Source organism: Gigantopelta aegis, chromosome 6, assembly GCF_016097555.1.
Source record: "Gigantopelta aegis isolate Gae_Host chromosome 6, Gae_host_genome, whole genome shotgun sequence".
In the NCBI taxonomy this organism is placed as follows: domain Eukaryota; kingdom Metazoa; phylum Mollusca; class Gastropoda; order Neomphalida; family Peltospiridae; genus Gigantopelta; species Gigantopelta aegis.
The window spans coordinates 33,549,378-33,565,561 of record NC_054704.1 but is presented as its reverse complement, the minus strand read 5'-3'; the positions used below and the strand labels follow the sequence as shown (position 1 = coordinate 33,565,561).

Genomic DNA, 16,184 nt, shown 5'->3' with positions numbered 1-16,184 from the left:
TGGTTTATTTAACGATGCATTCAACACATTTTATTTACGGTTTTATGGCGTCGGACATATGGTCAAGGACCACACAGATATTGAGGGAGGAAAGCCGCCGTCACCACTTCATGGACTACTCTTTTTGACCAGCAGCAAGGGATCTTTTATATGCACCATCCCATAGATAGGCTAGCACATACCACAGCCTTTTATGTATCAGTTCAGTTGTGGTGCACTGGCTGGAGCGAGAAATAGCCCAATGAGCCCACTGACGGGGATCGATCCCAAACAGACCACGCATCAAGTGAGCACTTTACCACTGGACTATGTCTCGCCCCCAATGAGTGGAATGAGGTGTGCCAAGTATTGTTACTATAACCAAACCACATTAGTGGTGAAGTGGTTAACCCATCAGATTTAAAGTTGGTAGGTACTGGGTTTGCACCCATACTGAACACGAACACGGAATTAAATGACTCACATTGTTGGTGCACTGTGATGAACATTCATAGGTGCAACTATAAAGACAACTTTCATGGACCTAGGACTTACAGCGTGTTAGAAACCAAGATCTAAATGTGAAGACACTGCTGCCACACGATACCTATATCTGGCCTTTTAACTTTGTAAAGGCAAGACAAAAATAAACAAAACTCATTTAAACAATATTAAATTTAATCCAAATGACAATACACAATGCACAGGATGAGATTAATTGTTGATATCTAAACATGAATATTTACAATTTACAATTGAAAGGGAGAGACAGCTGGCTGTTTAATGCCATGCACATCAGTAGCCAGGATTCAAACTTTTCTGTCATCAATAACCTATTTCTGTATTAAAGAATGTTTAATACTGAAGAATTGTGCCTACATGCCTACCAGTTAGCTACCTTTATAAAAATGATTTATACCAATATATTCAGACTTGTGGTTGTTAAACAGTGACACAAATGCTCCATGATCACATAAGCAAAAATGCTTCAACCATTTTAATAGTTTATTTGGTCTTGTAGCCTTCATAACATTACTTCAGATCAGAAAAAAAACATATCAGTTTAGCTAATTAACACAAATGCCATTTCACACACTTTGTAAACAATCTTTAACAATGTAAAAGTATTTATTACAGAAATGTTGACACAAGTGTTAACAAAGCAGTTAAATATTTAAATACAGTCAACACATGTTTTCAAACTGGCAACTGACCATTTGAACCACATGCAGACTGCATGATGCCCCTGTTTATATTATTTACAGTAACCAGTGAATTCAGAGACAAAAACATCCAAAATGTTTGTGTAAAATTCAACACAACAAAAACAAAATTCTGCATACTGCATCTTTACACAAACTTAATAATGTCTATGTCACATCCAGTATAACAGTCGTTATAATATCAAACATTATGTGGGCCAAGACATGAAGCTCTTGTATCCGGTCTATTATCAAGACTGTCTATAAAACTCCTATGAGCACTACTGTCTTCATGTCCTTAGACATGTCACTACTAATAACATAACAATTCTTCTTTGGTTGTAAAAAACTGAAAACATGCAGCAATTTCTATAATTTCAGCCATGTTGAAACAAGATCAAAACCAGCAAATTTATATGGCTATAAGTTTCACACCGCCCAAGTTTTACAGCCAAACGTTAGGTCAACATTACAGATTAATTATGTTGATTAGGAATGTGCTTAATATAGCCACTTAGTTTGAATAAGCATTGTTCTGTATTGAAACAATGAACAACCTGTCTCAGACCATAAGCAAGTATAGTCTAATACACAAATGTAAATATTCACGATTTTGACATTTACTTTTGATCATTTTTGTACAGCCTAATAGCACATTTTTATTTACTAACATAAAAAGAAGGAACTCATGGAGATGCTGCCTGTAACCTTTGCTCTAGCAATGTGTTGGCTTCTGTTCTGTAGGGTCATCAACATGTTAAATATGTGCAGAAATGTATTTTTAAATCAAATTTTTTTTTCGGTATAAAATAAACTTCACAAAGCAGACTGGCTTCAATTTGAATATGGTATACACTTTTTCTGCCTTTAAATTTTTAATTATGCATAATATTCCTGCAATATTATAAGGGAATTAAACATAATCAATGAAGTAAAGATACGATTCATATTTAGATAAATGTGTGTTAAAACAATTGCATATTTTTATTCTTACAGTAATTTAAGACTATTCAGTCTAAAGACCTTAATATATCACATGACTTATAAGAAGCAAATCATGTGGTTTGGAGAGAGTGGAAACATACAAGATCTCAACATGTTTTCAAAGTTATTTCTGTATGAAACTGACAGATGGTAAAATTAAGATCATGTCCCATTTTATTCAGACAAGATTTGTCCACCATGAGCTGTCAACCATCCTTGGTTAAATATTTAAACAGCAATACATGCACTGGATCCCTTCACTGCTCAAGTACATATACTGTCAACCGTCCTTGGTTAAATATCTAACAGCAACACATGCTATAGATCTTTTAACAGCTGAGGTACACGTACATTTGCTGTTCACAGAGTACCCCTGCAATGGTCTCACAGATATACAAATGTACAGCTAGTTCCATGGCACTATGTTAGCAGAACTGAAAACAGAAAGGAAAAAAAAAAGTTACATCACTTACACTATAAAAATGTTTTTTTGTAAATCATTTCAGTTTTGTTTGAATTAAGAAGAAAAGTGAAAGCGTTTTGGAAATAACAAAACAATACTATATTTGCTTGCAATAAAAAAAAAATCGATTCAGAAATAAGTAACTTGTAGTAAATTCCATAGTATGAAAAAAGGTGTTCCCTGTGGGACAGACTATAGTTCCTAAAATAAGTACCTTTTTTGTTTGGCATAACTAGAAACACTTGATTTGAAAAAATATGATCATTTAAGCAAAAAGTTACAAGTAATGTGTAATTTACAAGTTAAATAAAAAAAGCAGTATTTAAAAATATTTTTACACTGTTAACTATGGCAAGTGCCTTTATATGTACAAGATTAGCAGTTGAAATAATAATGGGGACTCTTATAGCTGATTAGCAGTAATGGATCTTTTATGTGCATTTGCCAGACATACTAGAGACAGGGTAACACATTACCCCAATCTTGAACTCTTACATGTCACATAAATAATAAGTCATATTCAGTTAACTGTGATAATGTGCCTAGAACTTAGTGGTTGTAATTGGCTAAAGTTAACTGTGATAATGTGCCTAGAACTTAGTGGTTGTGATTGGCTAAATACAAAAACTAAGTGTAGCCACAACAGCAAAACGACGAACACATCACCAGAAAAGTTATTTAAATCTATTTATAGAAACTCAGACTCACCTTCCATCTATTGCCACACTCGTTACAGTACACAAACGTTGTCATAGGTTCATCAGCACTTCTTGTTTGGACCTAAATTATATTTTTAAAAAACCATATAACAACTGTAAAACAACATCTACAATAGTCACAAATTTGTACAGAACAGACAAGCTATAATTCAACATTTTCGATACATGAACAAAGTGCTGACTGAAACTTGTAACTTACAAAGGTGCTATAAAAATTTTAAGTAATAATATTCAGCGAACCAAGAAGACACTTTTACTAATTTACTAGCCTCAGGGTAAAATTATGAAAGATGAATGTAAAATGTTTGGTCATTATACTAAAAATGTCTATCTTTTTACATAGGACTGCGGACGCAAACACAAAGCAGCTGAAAAACTGTTAATCTCTGTGGTATAAAACTCTCACCTGGTTGTAAGTACAGTTGGTTTTGCGGCATTTGCCACATTTGAGAAGATCGGTTTGAGTGCCCCCAGTTTTAGCCATCTGGTGATCGTCAATGGCTTCTTTCGTGAACTTAGCTCGTAGCTCCTTCATTTCATCACTCGCCATTTCCTAACAGTTACAAAAGAAAAAGAAAATGTACCATTAAATTAATAGTTTGGCTTTTATAGTCTGTTTGTGTTAAAAGGTAACCGATGAAATGGCTTGTAAGTCTATAATGAATTAGCTTAAAACTCATATAAAAACATATCGAGTTTTAAACCTATAGTACCACTTATATAACTTTTTCTCGTTCAAAAAATTCTCAGTGTAAACAAGCATTTTGAGATTACTGCTAAAGCAATACAAGTCCCCTACCTGACCCAACAATTTTTCGTATCTGCTAAATTCAAGGGCCAAACATCTGTGAAAAGTGGGTAAATCATCATGAAAGTTAAACTTGATCAGCAACAGTACATGATAAAGCTATATACAAAATTTCACTTCAATATTTTCAGTTATTGCAAAATAAAAGTCCGGATTGTTTTTTTTCATATCTCCTAAGTTCAAAAGCCATAACTCTGTCAAAAATGGGTAAATTGCCATGAAAGTTAAACTTCATCTGTAACAGTACATGATAAAGCTATATACAAAATGTCAGTTTAATATCTCAAGGCCTTCTGGTAAAAAAAAGTCTGGAAAAACACATGTTCATATCTCCTAAGTTCAAGGGCCATAAATCTGTCAAAAATGGGTAAATCGCCATGAAAGTCGAACTTGATCTGTAAAAGTACATGTTTTTTAAAAAACTAATTCCATAGACTAAATCTTCCCTTTTAATACAGCCTTGTATGAAGGCAAACTGATGAAACAGTCATGGTAAAGCAGTTGCATCTGCAGTTTATCTTTAGTTTTTGTTTACTGCATTGTCGATTACCATTAACAATTCAGGTGAAACTGCATACCTAGGATGTTCCAGCATTTTGTCTTCACCCCTGTATTATAAATGAGATCTAACCTATACAATTTGATGGTAATTTGTTAAGAAACGTTTATATTTTCGTAGACATTTTCTAAAATTTAGTATGGGTTAAATACTTCCGAATTTTTAACATTAGTTGTTATACAGTTATATGCCAATTCATCGGTCTCCCTTTTAACACAGACAATAGCACTGAACAGTTAATAAAGGTCCCCTTCATTCCCATCTATATTAATTCTACATTTTAAAGTGTAATATGAATCAAACTAGGCACCAACAATGCTATGAATAAGGCATATTTTGCCTCTTGTAATTTCGGTGAATTTTGTGGTAAAATTTCAAAGTACTTTGAAAAGATTTTGAAATACAGATTACATTTAAAAAAAATAATAATACATAAAAAATCCTCCCCATGTATATTCAAAGTTACTGTTTACAAATGAAATTGAGATATATATAGTGTTTGTACCAAGCAAACTGCTAAAGTAAATTATGACCCAAATGAAATAACCCTCTCCATTTTAAAGTACTGATTCTAGTTTCTAGACAATGTCCAGTATCTTTGGCTATTATATTACAGTTCTTGTTACCATTAACAATTTGAGCAAATCTACTTTTTGTAGTCATGGTGTTTGTAGCAGTACCAAATGATATCATGTGCAACAGATATTAGAATTCTGGTGAATTAAACTCTTTCTGTGCACTGTGATGGAACATCTTAATGGTGCAACTATAAACCTAGCTTCATTAACTTAGGACTTATAGTCTGTAAAAAAACCCTGATCTATATGCAATACTTTAATGTTGAATTTTAATACAAACATTGATGTCATCGCTGTTGGAAAAGTAATACCTATTTCGCACCTTTTAACTTTGTAAAAGCGAGACAAAAAGTAGCACATCTGTAACAACAGACCCCGATAATCCAGAAAAGACATGCATTCATTCCGATCTAAGAAAAACAAAGTGAGTGTTGGTGATCACCGATATCCAAGATTTCATAGATTTTAATGGGGTCATGGGATAAAACTATGCAAAAGAGGTACCGTATATCTTCGCCTATAAGTCAAATTTTTTTCACCCAAAAATTATTTTATAACTTGGGGGGTCGACTTATAAGAGGGTAAAAAAAATTCACCAAAACATATTACTGTTTTGGGGATTATTTTACAAGTTTTATTGTTGAAGTATGCCATGTATTTATACTCAAATATGTTAATTTGACACATTTATTTTTTATAACCTATTTTTTTTGGCATCAGAACGGTTTTGGTTATGCGAAAAGGCGTACGATCTCACTCACATGCCAAGACAACAGTCCACTTAGTTAAATTAACAGTCATCACTAATAGTAAAAATGTAAACAATACTAACTACCTGTTGCCCGAGTTTATTTTGAAATCTGGTCACTGGCATTAATGGTTGTTCAAACAATGTTTTGGCGGTGATTAACTTCATGAATATTACTGAGCTTTCCCTTAAAATAGACTGATCTCTGCAGTTCACTATCTAGAGCAATAGGGACACACATCATTTGGTACAAAAACCAGTGTACTTTCCAGAGTTATCCTCCTTACATGTATTAATATGGCGGCAAAACGTGATACTTTCAGTTTTATCGTAGTGATCTGTTGTCAGTGTTTATAAATAAAGTTGTTGTCTGTGCACAAAACCATCTGTACAGTACTATACAGTAACAGTCAAACAGCTTTCACTCTCTACTAAGGGAATATTTCGTTTTGATGCTATGTAATAATGATAGTTTGATTGGAACAGTCTGATTATATTGCGATGTACAAAACGTGAAAACCGAAGTTTGTAAAATAATTTTCTTTTGTTCAAATATTATTGTTCTTATGTGCTGAAAATAAGAAATATTTCAATATTTATAAGTAGTTTTTCATGGGTCGACTTATAAACGGGTCAATAAAAAAATACGTTTTCAGGGCTTGAAATTAGGGACTCGACTTATAGCCGAGATCAACTTACAGGCGAAGATATACGGTACTATATTCACTCAAAACGGTCACTGTTTTTAGACACATAAATAAATAATAAATTAATGGCCATTAGATACCATTTATCTTACAAGTTTTTTTTAAATGTATGAAATGAGTGAAAGTAAGTTGGGTATGTTTTTAAATAATAAGTTGTGAGATAAATGGTTTCTAATGGACACGAATGTATTATTCTATTTCTTACATATCCTCAAAAACCAGGTTTTAAGCAAATTTTAACATCTTTTTCGACTAAAAGTTACTTACAGCCTTTGCACTTGTAGCTAACTTACACATCACATACAAATGATTGTCAGGTTAACTATATGTCACAGTGTAATCAATTTCAATCGTGCTGTTTTTTCATTGAATGTATGGAATTGGTGACCTGGTCATCACCTAGGAGCAGCCAGTTGTATGTCTTGAAATTGTTAACATAAGTGCATATGTAAACAAGTATGTGCTATCAAAAATAACGGATGATGTTCTCACCAACGGGTGTGTAAGAAAAAAGTTTTTAGAATACATAAATTTAGCAAAAATGTAAATAGCAACACATTTTTATAGTCCATTTCACCATTCTTTATATAAACTTGCCTCTGCGGTCATTGATGCAAGCCTGTCCGGTGTGATCATGCCTAATAAGAAGTTTTCCCTTAATCTGGGATTTTTTGGATCTCGCAGGTTGGCTATTCGACTTCGAATCCGTGTCTTGTACTTCGAGTCTGTGTTACGAAATAGTTTAAATATATCTTCAAACAGCTAAGGAAATGCTCGTTAGCAATTTTTGTTACTTTACAGAATAAAATACTTTCATACTATACAAACGTGTTAAATATTATTTTTTAAAAAGAAGATTTTATATCAACTGACTATGTTAGCTATTGTTAAACAGCATATATCAAGTTGATATTTAAATTTTAAAATTTACAAACTCATATTAAAAGAAGTTTATTAATGGGGAAAATATGTCTATGATATTAACTGACAAATGAGATGTTACTTGCAATTTTTGGCATTCAGCAATTCAAATGTTTGTATTAGCTGACATGCATTTTCTCTAATGGCCATCTCCTAAAAGTATATCTATTTGTAGTATTCTGATTACATTCAATGAAGTAATTTAATTCAGTTCTGTAAAGCTAATTATTTGGCTACTATTTTATATAATGCCTAGTATGCCCAGACTATAAAAGGATACAATCTTCAACTGCAGTTCCCAAGGCTTTGGGTTCCAAGAAACAGCCTTGTGGTGGATCTGAAAATATACAAAATCTCAATAAGATGGTCATACATGAAATTTACTACACCTGTAAATATTATTTGTAACTCTTAATTGTGCCCTCCTTTTCACATTTTGCCATCCGTCACATTTTTTGCCATCCTTCACATTTTTTACCCCCCCCCCCTCCCTCTTTTTTTTGTACCCCTCTTTATTTTTTCACACCCTACAATATTTTACCGCACCCAGCTTCATTTCTACCATTTAGTTTTTTAAAAGGCAAACTTTGTTTTTCACAGTGAAAAAACCCATATACGTATGTCTGCACACTTGACATCAAAGGAAACAAGCTTCGGCATGGTTGGAAATACAATACTGATGAAATACACAGGCTCATATAGCTTACAGTTACCTACTTGACCAGGATTTTAACAGCCACTATTATATCCAATACCAGCATCCATTTGCCTCTTGATAACACACAATAAAAGTTATATTTTATTTGAGCAACGAAAACATTTTATTTTTATCATGTAAGCAATCTCCGGCTGAAGCCACCATGTATTATGTGATCAGAATGATCATTTGGTCTTCTCTGTCCATTAACTGTCTTCTTAATATTGATCAGTTCACCAAAAATGAATGCACAGGAATGACAGACCGACATTATCTCAATATAGTACATACATTCAACTACATAAAATTTCAGCCGGTTTATACATCGTACTAACCTTTTTGCATCAGATACTGAGGGGCAAAATATTGGGCAGGCACAGTCAGTTAACGATATAAGGTAACCAAGCTTACAAAAGTGTTTCCGTTGTATAGTTGTTGTTTCTGTATTTTGCTTTTATGGAGTTTTTTTAGGGGTGGGGTGTGGCACCCCCTTTAAATTTCACCCAGCAGAAAAACTGTGTTAACTAGGAAAATTATGTCATTAAATTTAGAAACAGTTCCAAGGAGTGAATACACTTTATATAAATTAAATTTTATGACCTATTAAAGACATTTTCCATGGCTGTTTTGAGTGATCAAAATAATCTAATATTATTACAATTTTTTTAATAAAATTGCTGATTTTTTCTTGGTTTCCGTAACCCATATGAACCAGACATCAGTGAAAAAAAAAGAAATTGAGGGGAGTTTTAATTGCTATTTAAGATATTATCATACTGACCACTGATATTTAAACCTTTTGTAGTGATGTTTTTAAGTTATCTTTAGGGGAGGTTAAAACTACTCTCCTTGAACTAGTCTCAGAAGAGTGATGTTGAACCAGAGTGATAACTCCCCTTAAATGGCGAGGTCTGATGAACACTGTTGTACAAACACATAAAAAAGACAGATATCCAGAGAATATTCACCCGCTATCGTAAGAGCATTGGTAATGAGCTCTCGGCACTTGATTCTCACTGGGTCGCGTGTGTCAGAGGCGGAGGCCGACTCAGATGACTTTTGTGATTCACCATCTTTACTCTGAGCATCTTGGGAGCCATCAAAGCCATCTTGGGAGGATTCGTCCATCTTGTTAGAACTGCTGTTCTTCCCTGAACCCTGAGTGGTTTCTGAAAATTTACAAAATCTTGTCAGTCTCACCGATTTTCTAACAAAAACAAATACTTAAGATATTTGCCTTGCCGTCCACATTCTGAAAATTTAAACCAGTTACACCTACGTTTGGAGGTTCATAAATAGTGGAATCACATATCCACCTGCTTTCATGTTGTTTGTAATTGTTCGATAAATTATACAACAGAACATGTAGGCATCTAGATGCATTTTATTATTACAATTACATACTTCTTAATAGCACAGTATATTGTTCAACTCTGCCATCTAGCAATTCACATACAACTTAAATACATATTTCACATACAAATGTCTGTTTATGTCAACCAAATTGAAGAAAACCACCAGATTTCACCCACTGTGCATTTCACTGCTAAGTGATACCAGTGCGTCATTGCTGCAGTTGATAGCATATGCTATACCATATATGGTGACTACTATAAACATTTTAGCAATGACAACATCAGTAAATTATGATTGAGGAAATTACAGTAGAATCTCATTGGCTCAAACGCCCAACGGTCGAACCTACCGGTATTCTCAAACCAAGAACAATGTCCCTATTTTTTTCTTTATTAGAACCTTTTATTTTGGTGCTGATTGGTCAAAAACCCCTTGGGTCGAACAGAAGCTTTCTCTCGAACAAGTTTATTGGTCCGAACTGTAAAATTAAACATATTTAGCTCTAACGACTAAGTCTATCCGAAGAAATACAAAAAAATATTTATGTACACATTTTTTATCGACCCTTTCACGTCAATCACAAAGTTAGTTATTATAAATTCAGAAATGGAACTAATTAATCCTAGATCATATGCCGACTTATCAGGTTGTTTATTTAGCACCTATCGGTAATTATCTTGCTAGTACAGACAATAGTACTACGATAATCGTTGGTTGAATATACCTTGCATGTGACACCAATCAAGTGGTAAGCCTAGACAGGCCTCGCCGGTTTACTTTAATCATTTTAATCACTACTTTATGCATAAGCGTCGGCATATTTTGTTTTTAACTTGAACTACAGGAGAGATCAATTTAATGTAGTGATTGCAACAATAACAGGTAAAGGGCCTCCGCCTGTGCTTCATGCACTTTCATTTTTTCTCAAAGTTGTCAATATGTTGCAAAAGATTCTATAACAGCATAATAAAGAACGATTTTTTTAATTAATAAATATTTATAAATACAGACTACCAGTGTGTTTGTTATTTGTTTATTTAATGGTGATAAATAATAGTTACAAATATATAGCTCCTCCGACATCTGACGCGGACATCGTTACTCATGAGTCAATCGGACCATCTCGCCCAAGCCAGGTTTACAGAAATAGGTGAGGCGTTCTGATTGGTTTTTGTGTTACAGAAGCACCCGACAACGGTCGAATGCATGGTTCGAACTACCCGATGGGTCAAACAGACTTTGACACACTGACAGTGTTCGCGCGAGATATTCTACTGTAATTTAAATAAAATATTTTGGGGCTCTTTTTCTTGTTGCCATTGTTATTTATCACCTATAAATGTAATAATGTGGCGGGGGGGGGGGGGGGATTAATTCCCAATACTGTGCATTATTAACCTTCTGAGTACTGCAGGCGAGATATCTCGCCCGACGTCACGCCAGTCGACATACTGTATACTGTATATAGTGCATTCCCCAATTCATATTTCCCACTGTTTTGCACACGGCACTCACTGGAAATATAATAAAAGAAAACATGGTGGCTTTTGTTTTGCTTTTATCCAAATGAAAATACCTTGAAATTTTGAGTTCAAAAAGTGGTTTTCGTTAAGTATTTTCGCTTTACAACAATGGCGGCACGTCGCGGTCATTTTCAGGGATTGATAGCTGATTGTAACAGCTAATTCGATAATAAATTTTGATCGTTTCACCAACAACGAAAATCACCAAATATTGCAATATAAATTGTAGTTCAGGTTTTAAAAAAAATTCTGGTCAGAAAACCACTGTTATCGGGAATAATGGACATAAATACTGGACAGCTGGCCACAAATGCCTGTAAGTCAACGCAACTTTTTAGATTTGTTTGCCTAATTTTAATCACCATTAGCTGATCTAAAAATAATAAAAATTACAAAAACCCACAAAAATAATACTTACCGATTCATATATGAACTTTATTTCATGTATTTATCAAACATTTAAGTGAATATATGTGAGTAAAAATTATAAACTTGTACCCACTCAACGTGATTTTTGTTAAAAATTAATCCAGTAGTCTAAAGGTTAAAGAAGTCTCACCTCCAGGTAACAATTTCTTCCAGAGCTTAATGAGATTTTTAGCAAGAGATATAACCTCGTCGTTACTGCTGGCTTTCCTAAGGTTATTTACAGCCATGCCAATTCGAGTTTTCTGAAAACATACATCAATGAATGCATTTGAAAATGTATAACATAATTTCCATAAACACATATATATGCAAAAACTTTTAATTTACTAACAAAGTACATAAATTAAAAGGTTTAATAAAAAAAATAGGTACAGTGTTTATGAAAGAAATGTTTCAGAAATGAATAAAAGTTTTAAAATTCATCTTTCAATATAATCCCATCTACAGTTAATGATGTGGATGTTGAACTGTATTTACGTGCCCATATCCAACTAAGGTTCAGGCACGCCTACCCCGGATTTAATCTCTGACTTCGCCAGTGACCAATTCCGGGGCATGATTACTGGTATATATGGCAATGCAACACATTTAAAGTTATATATATATATATACATATACTGTGTCACAAGTAGTGTTTTAACCCAGGTTAAATCTGTGTTGTATTAAAATAACATGGGTTACTGTCTCGGGCCTAGTATGACATCACTGAATTATAATTTTAGTAGTTGATGACATATTAGCAAATACTCTCATTTTCAAAATAGAAGAAAATCATATTAAACAAAACTAACATTCATTTGTAGTCCAGTTTAATTTACTTTGTTTACAATTAGAATTTTTGTTTTAGTTTATCATTTAGATTTTTAGTTTTCACAAAGTTTTAATGTGCTGTCAGAAGCTTAAGTAAAGAAACAACCACTGTGACCTCTATAGTAGAGTCACGACACAATTTAACTTGGGTTATCCATCTACATTTAAATGTAAAAACAGAGCTCCACACTTTTCACTTCCAAGTCATAGGATTTAAAATTTCATGGGAAACACTTTTTCGGTTTAATCATGGAAACCCATCGGAAACTGTTTATATTATTTTCAATGAATAGTCGTACTCGATAAAATAATCATGGGGAAACAAAACTTTGGTTCAGTGCTTTTACCGACACTGTTCCGGAACCGATAAAATAATCATGGGGAAACAAAATTTTGGTTCAGTGGTTTTACTGACACTGTACCGAAATGATCGTTTCCACTAAATCTGATGGCCTGCACGTAACCCATTTTAAAGAAACTTGTCTAGATGGGCGTATATCTTTACTGAAAGAAAACAAGAATTTTTAAACATATAAAAATTATAGCCATAAAAAATAACACCTGTGTAACTTTATATTGAATACATTTAATCATAAATCATGACAAAATGCTAAATAATGGTCAACATATTACCTGGAGCACTTCCAGAGTCATTGGCAAGTCTCTCAATGCTTTCAGAAGATCCAGTGAGGTTGCGTGATCCTGAAATAAAACACTGAAAGCCATCAATATGCAAACTATCAGTAGGATCCATGCATGCTGTGATAAATGTATGTCATGTTTCTGTAACAACTGCCCGCAGCCACGACGTGATTTTACCAACATTATAATAATACAAAATTATTATTAGTTATTAGCCTACTAACATGCGACAGTACACTGGGTTTTTTTTTTTTTTATGTTATACATTAAAGCGAATGATCACTTTGTGAATCAGTCAAAATAATTTGCAAACAACTTGCGAAAAAACATATCAACAATTAATACACACTACAGGAAGAAATCTGACAGCACCCCCTTTCAACAATGTTATGATTAAATATCTAACGGGTTTCTTCCTGTAGTGAATGTATTATAGGTTACTATGTAAAACTGGAAAATGATCACTGTAAAGGTATTTAATGTCAAACATAGGGTTATTGTTGTATTAAAGTGGGAATCTTTGCCTACTTGGTGTAAGCTGAAATTTTGTATTTTTGTTAGTTATATCTACAGTCCGAACCAAATTGTTATCAACTAGGATACATTACTAGAGCTCCTACCTTTAATTACCATTAGATTTCCCCCAAATGTTGTCTAGACACAAATCATGAAAACCCCCATTACAGTGACAGATTCCACATAAGAGACTGTAATGATCTCACAGAAATGGACTTCTCAGAGATTGCATAGGGCAAAATTAATGCAGTTTTCTACCGTCTACGTCTTCAAGAGGGGTGGATCGATATGACATATCTAACAATGCCATGACATGTGCTACGGTACAACGCACTCATTATGACGTCACATACTTAGGAGGTTTCCACCTCTCTTGAAGAGTATTCCACAAAAAAGCAAAATGGCAGACGGTAAAAAATTGCACGTGTTTTGTCCTAAAGTCTGAACCAAATTGTTAACAACTACAATAAATTACTCTCCTACCTTTAATTATTGTTACTTTTCTCCCAAATTTGTCCAGAGACAAATTGTGAAAAATCCATAACAATTTACAGTGACACAAATTCCACATTCCAGAAAACATCATGTATTTTGCCCTATGCAATCACAGCAAAGTCGATATTGGTGACATCGTTAGTCTCGTATGTAGAATCTGTCACCATCATGGTATTTTAACGATCTGTGTCTGGTCCAAATGATAATCTAATGGTAATTAAAGGTAGGAGAATAATTTATTGTAGTTGTTAACAATTTGGTTCGGACTTCAGGAGATCTTAACAAAGTCGATACGGTTTCAGTCTAGCATGTGGAATCCATGTCAATGTAATGGTTTTTTTACGATTTATGCTTGGACAAAAAGGTAAGAAAATCTAACGGTAATTAAATGTAGGAGAATAATTTATCGTAACTGTTAACAATTTGGTGGTCAGCCTATTTGCAGCCCAGGGCCCGAAACAAAGCCTGAATATTAATGCTGAGGTGTACATTGTTCATATTTGGCACAAAGATACAACTCAACACAATGCATTTATACCATTCGTACCATTGACGAATTTGGAGAGTGCACCGTACACGAACGCAAGCTCCAATTATACGGAAATTCAGCATTGGGAACATGGAATGCACATGCAAAGCGTGCAAATGAAGCGCTTTGTGAAAAAGCAAGTTATGGGCACTTAGCAGACCTTTCGCTTTCGCCCTAATTTACGTGCAAATGTAAGCATGTTTTCGCCATTAGAACTAGTCGACAGTGTCAATGACAGTGGATTCTAATTCATTTATGGGTTGCTTAGACCCACTTTCGTCAAAATGGAACAATACCATGCGTGACATTATGGTCTAGCTAATATAATTGACATTCAGAAAATAATGTCGAAAATATCGTCTGACCCTTAAATTCTTTTGAGTAGTATATTAAAAAAATAAATGTAGGAAAAATATTTTTTAGAAAAAATCGCATTAACATTCGGTAGACCTATCTGTTTTTGTCTTTGGGTTATGTTCAGCCCGAACATGAAAAATGTGATTTTCACCAAAAAAAAAAAAAAAAAAAAAACATTTATTTTTTCAACATATATATATAAATGCATCTGTTGAGGTGCATCTTTGTGCCAAATATGAACAATGTACGCCTCGGCATTAACATTCAGACTTTGTTTTTGTCTCCGGGCGACATTCAGCTCCAGGCTGCAAATACTTGAAATAGGCTGAACCCAATTTGATTTGGACTTTTAGTCAGCGACTAGTCACTAGTGTAGTAGTGAGTGAGACAAATTATAAGTTAATATAACTGTCCAAATGTCCGCCTAGCTCTAGAATGGCTGAATACTTGGGCTAACCCTAATCCTGATATAGATTGTATAAAGCCGTGTTTTAAGCAGCAAAAAAAGGACAGCTAGCAGCTACTGCAAAACTGAAAGTAAAACGATATTCCTTCCGTATGATCCCGCGTATCTATGAATGGCTGGATACGATATCGACGTTTGGGCATTACATGTTTCTGTGCTAATAGTAAATTACAGCAACTCACAGAAACATTGTTGGCTATCATTTTTTCAAGCTTTTTGCCAATTTTAAAAACATCATCTTCACAGCCCATGACTGCAAATGTTAATTTTTGCAGGACTATAAAATCAACACCCGCACTGTGAAGTATCCGGAAGTCAATTTGAAGATTTTTTTCTTGTGGTGCATTGTGGTAACGGGCTTATTATCTAAACACCTATCTTATAATAAAAGGCATCTGTTAAACTTTTCCAACCACCATTATAATTCATAAATACCTTTTAATTTGTACTCACACAGACAAAAATATCACAGATAAAATTATCAGACATCACCCAAGTACCTCTAGCTGTCTGTCTTACACGTTCTCAAAGAGCATGTTTTAGTAGGCGGATTTCCTTTAATAGTTAGGCCTATATAAATGAGATATTCCATCAAATAAATAAATAATTTTTTAGACATGTTTCTATCGTATTTGTGTTTGCCAAGTAACTGTTCAAGTTTTGGATAATTTTGATTCCTATTTTTAATACTATGTC

General features: G+C 33.8%; 1 protein-coding gene across 1 annotated transcript; it reads right to left on the bottom strand.

The window, feature by feature from the left end:
- Window positions 1-643: 643 nt before the first annotated feature.
- Window positions 644-15,794, bottom strand: LOC121375099 (transcription elongation factor S-II-like). The gene is made up of 9 exons (XM_041502337.1): window positions 15,671-15,794; window positions 13,117-13,185; window positions 11,804-11,915; window positions 9,334-9,534; window positions 7,949-8,005; window positions 7,345-7,499; window positions 3,754-3,900; window positions 3,337-3,408; window positions 644-2,599 (listed from the first exon to the last, which is right to left on the bottom strand). Exons 1-9 carry the CDS (start codon window positions 15,737-15,739, stop codon window positions 2,591-2,593), a joined length of 891 nt encoding a protein of 296 aa, XP_041358271.1. The 5' UTR covers window positions 15,740-15,794; the 3' UTR covers window positions 644-2,590.
- Window positions 15,795-16,184: the final 390 nt, after the last annotated feature.

What these genes read in the sequence shown, in the direction of transcription:
- LOC121375099 (XM_041502337.1), bottom strand. Translation starts at nt 15,739, where the DNA reads ATGGGCTGTGAAGATGATGTTTTTAAAATTGGCAAAAAGCTTGAAAAA. An exon ending in TGATAGCCAACAATGTTTCT is followed by an intron (nt 13,186 to 15,670) that starts GTGAGTTGCTGT and finishes GTTTTATTTCAG; the next exon opens with GATCACGCAACCTCACTGGA. An exon ending in TGACTCTGGAAGTGCTCCAG is followed by an intron (nt 11,916 to 13,116) that starts GTAATATGTTGA and finishes GTATGTTTTCAG; the next exon opens with AAAACTCGAATTGGCATGGC.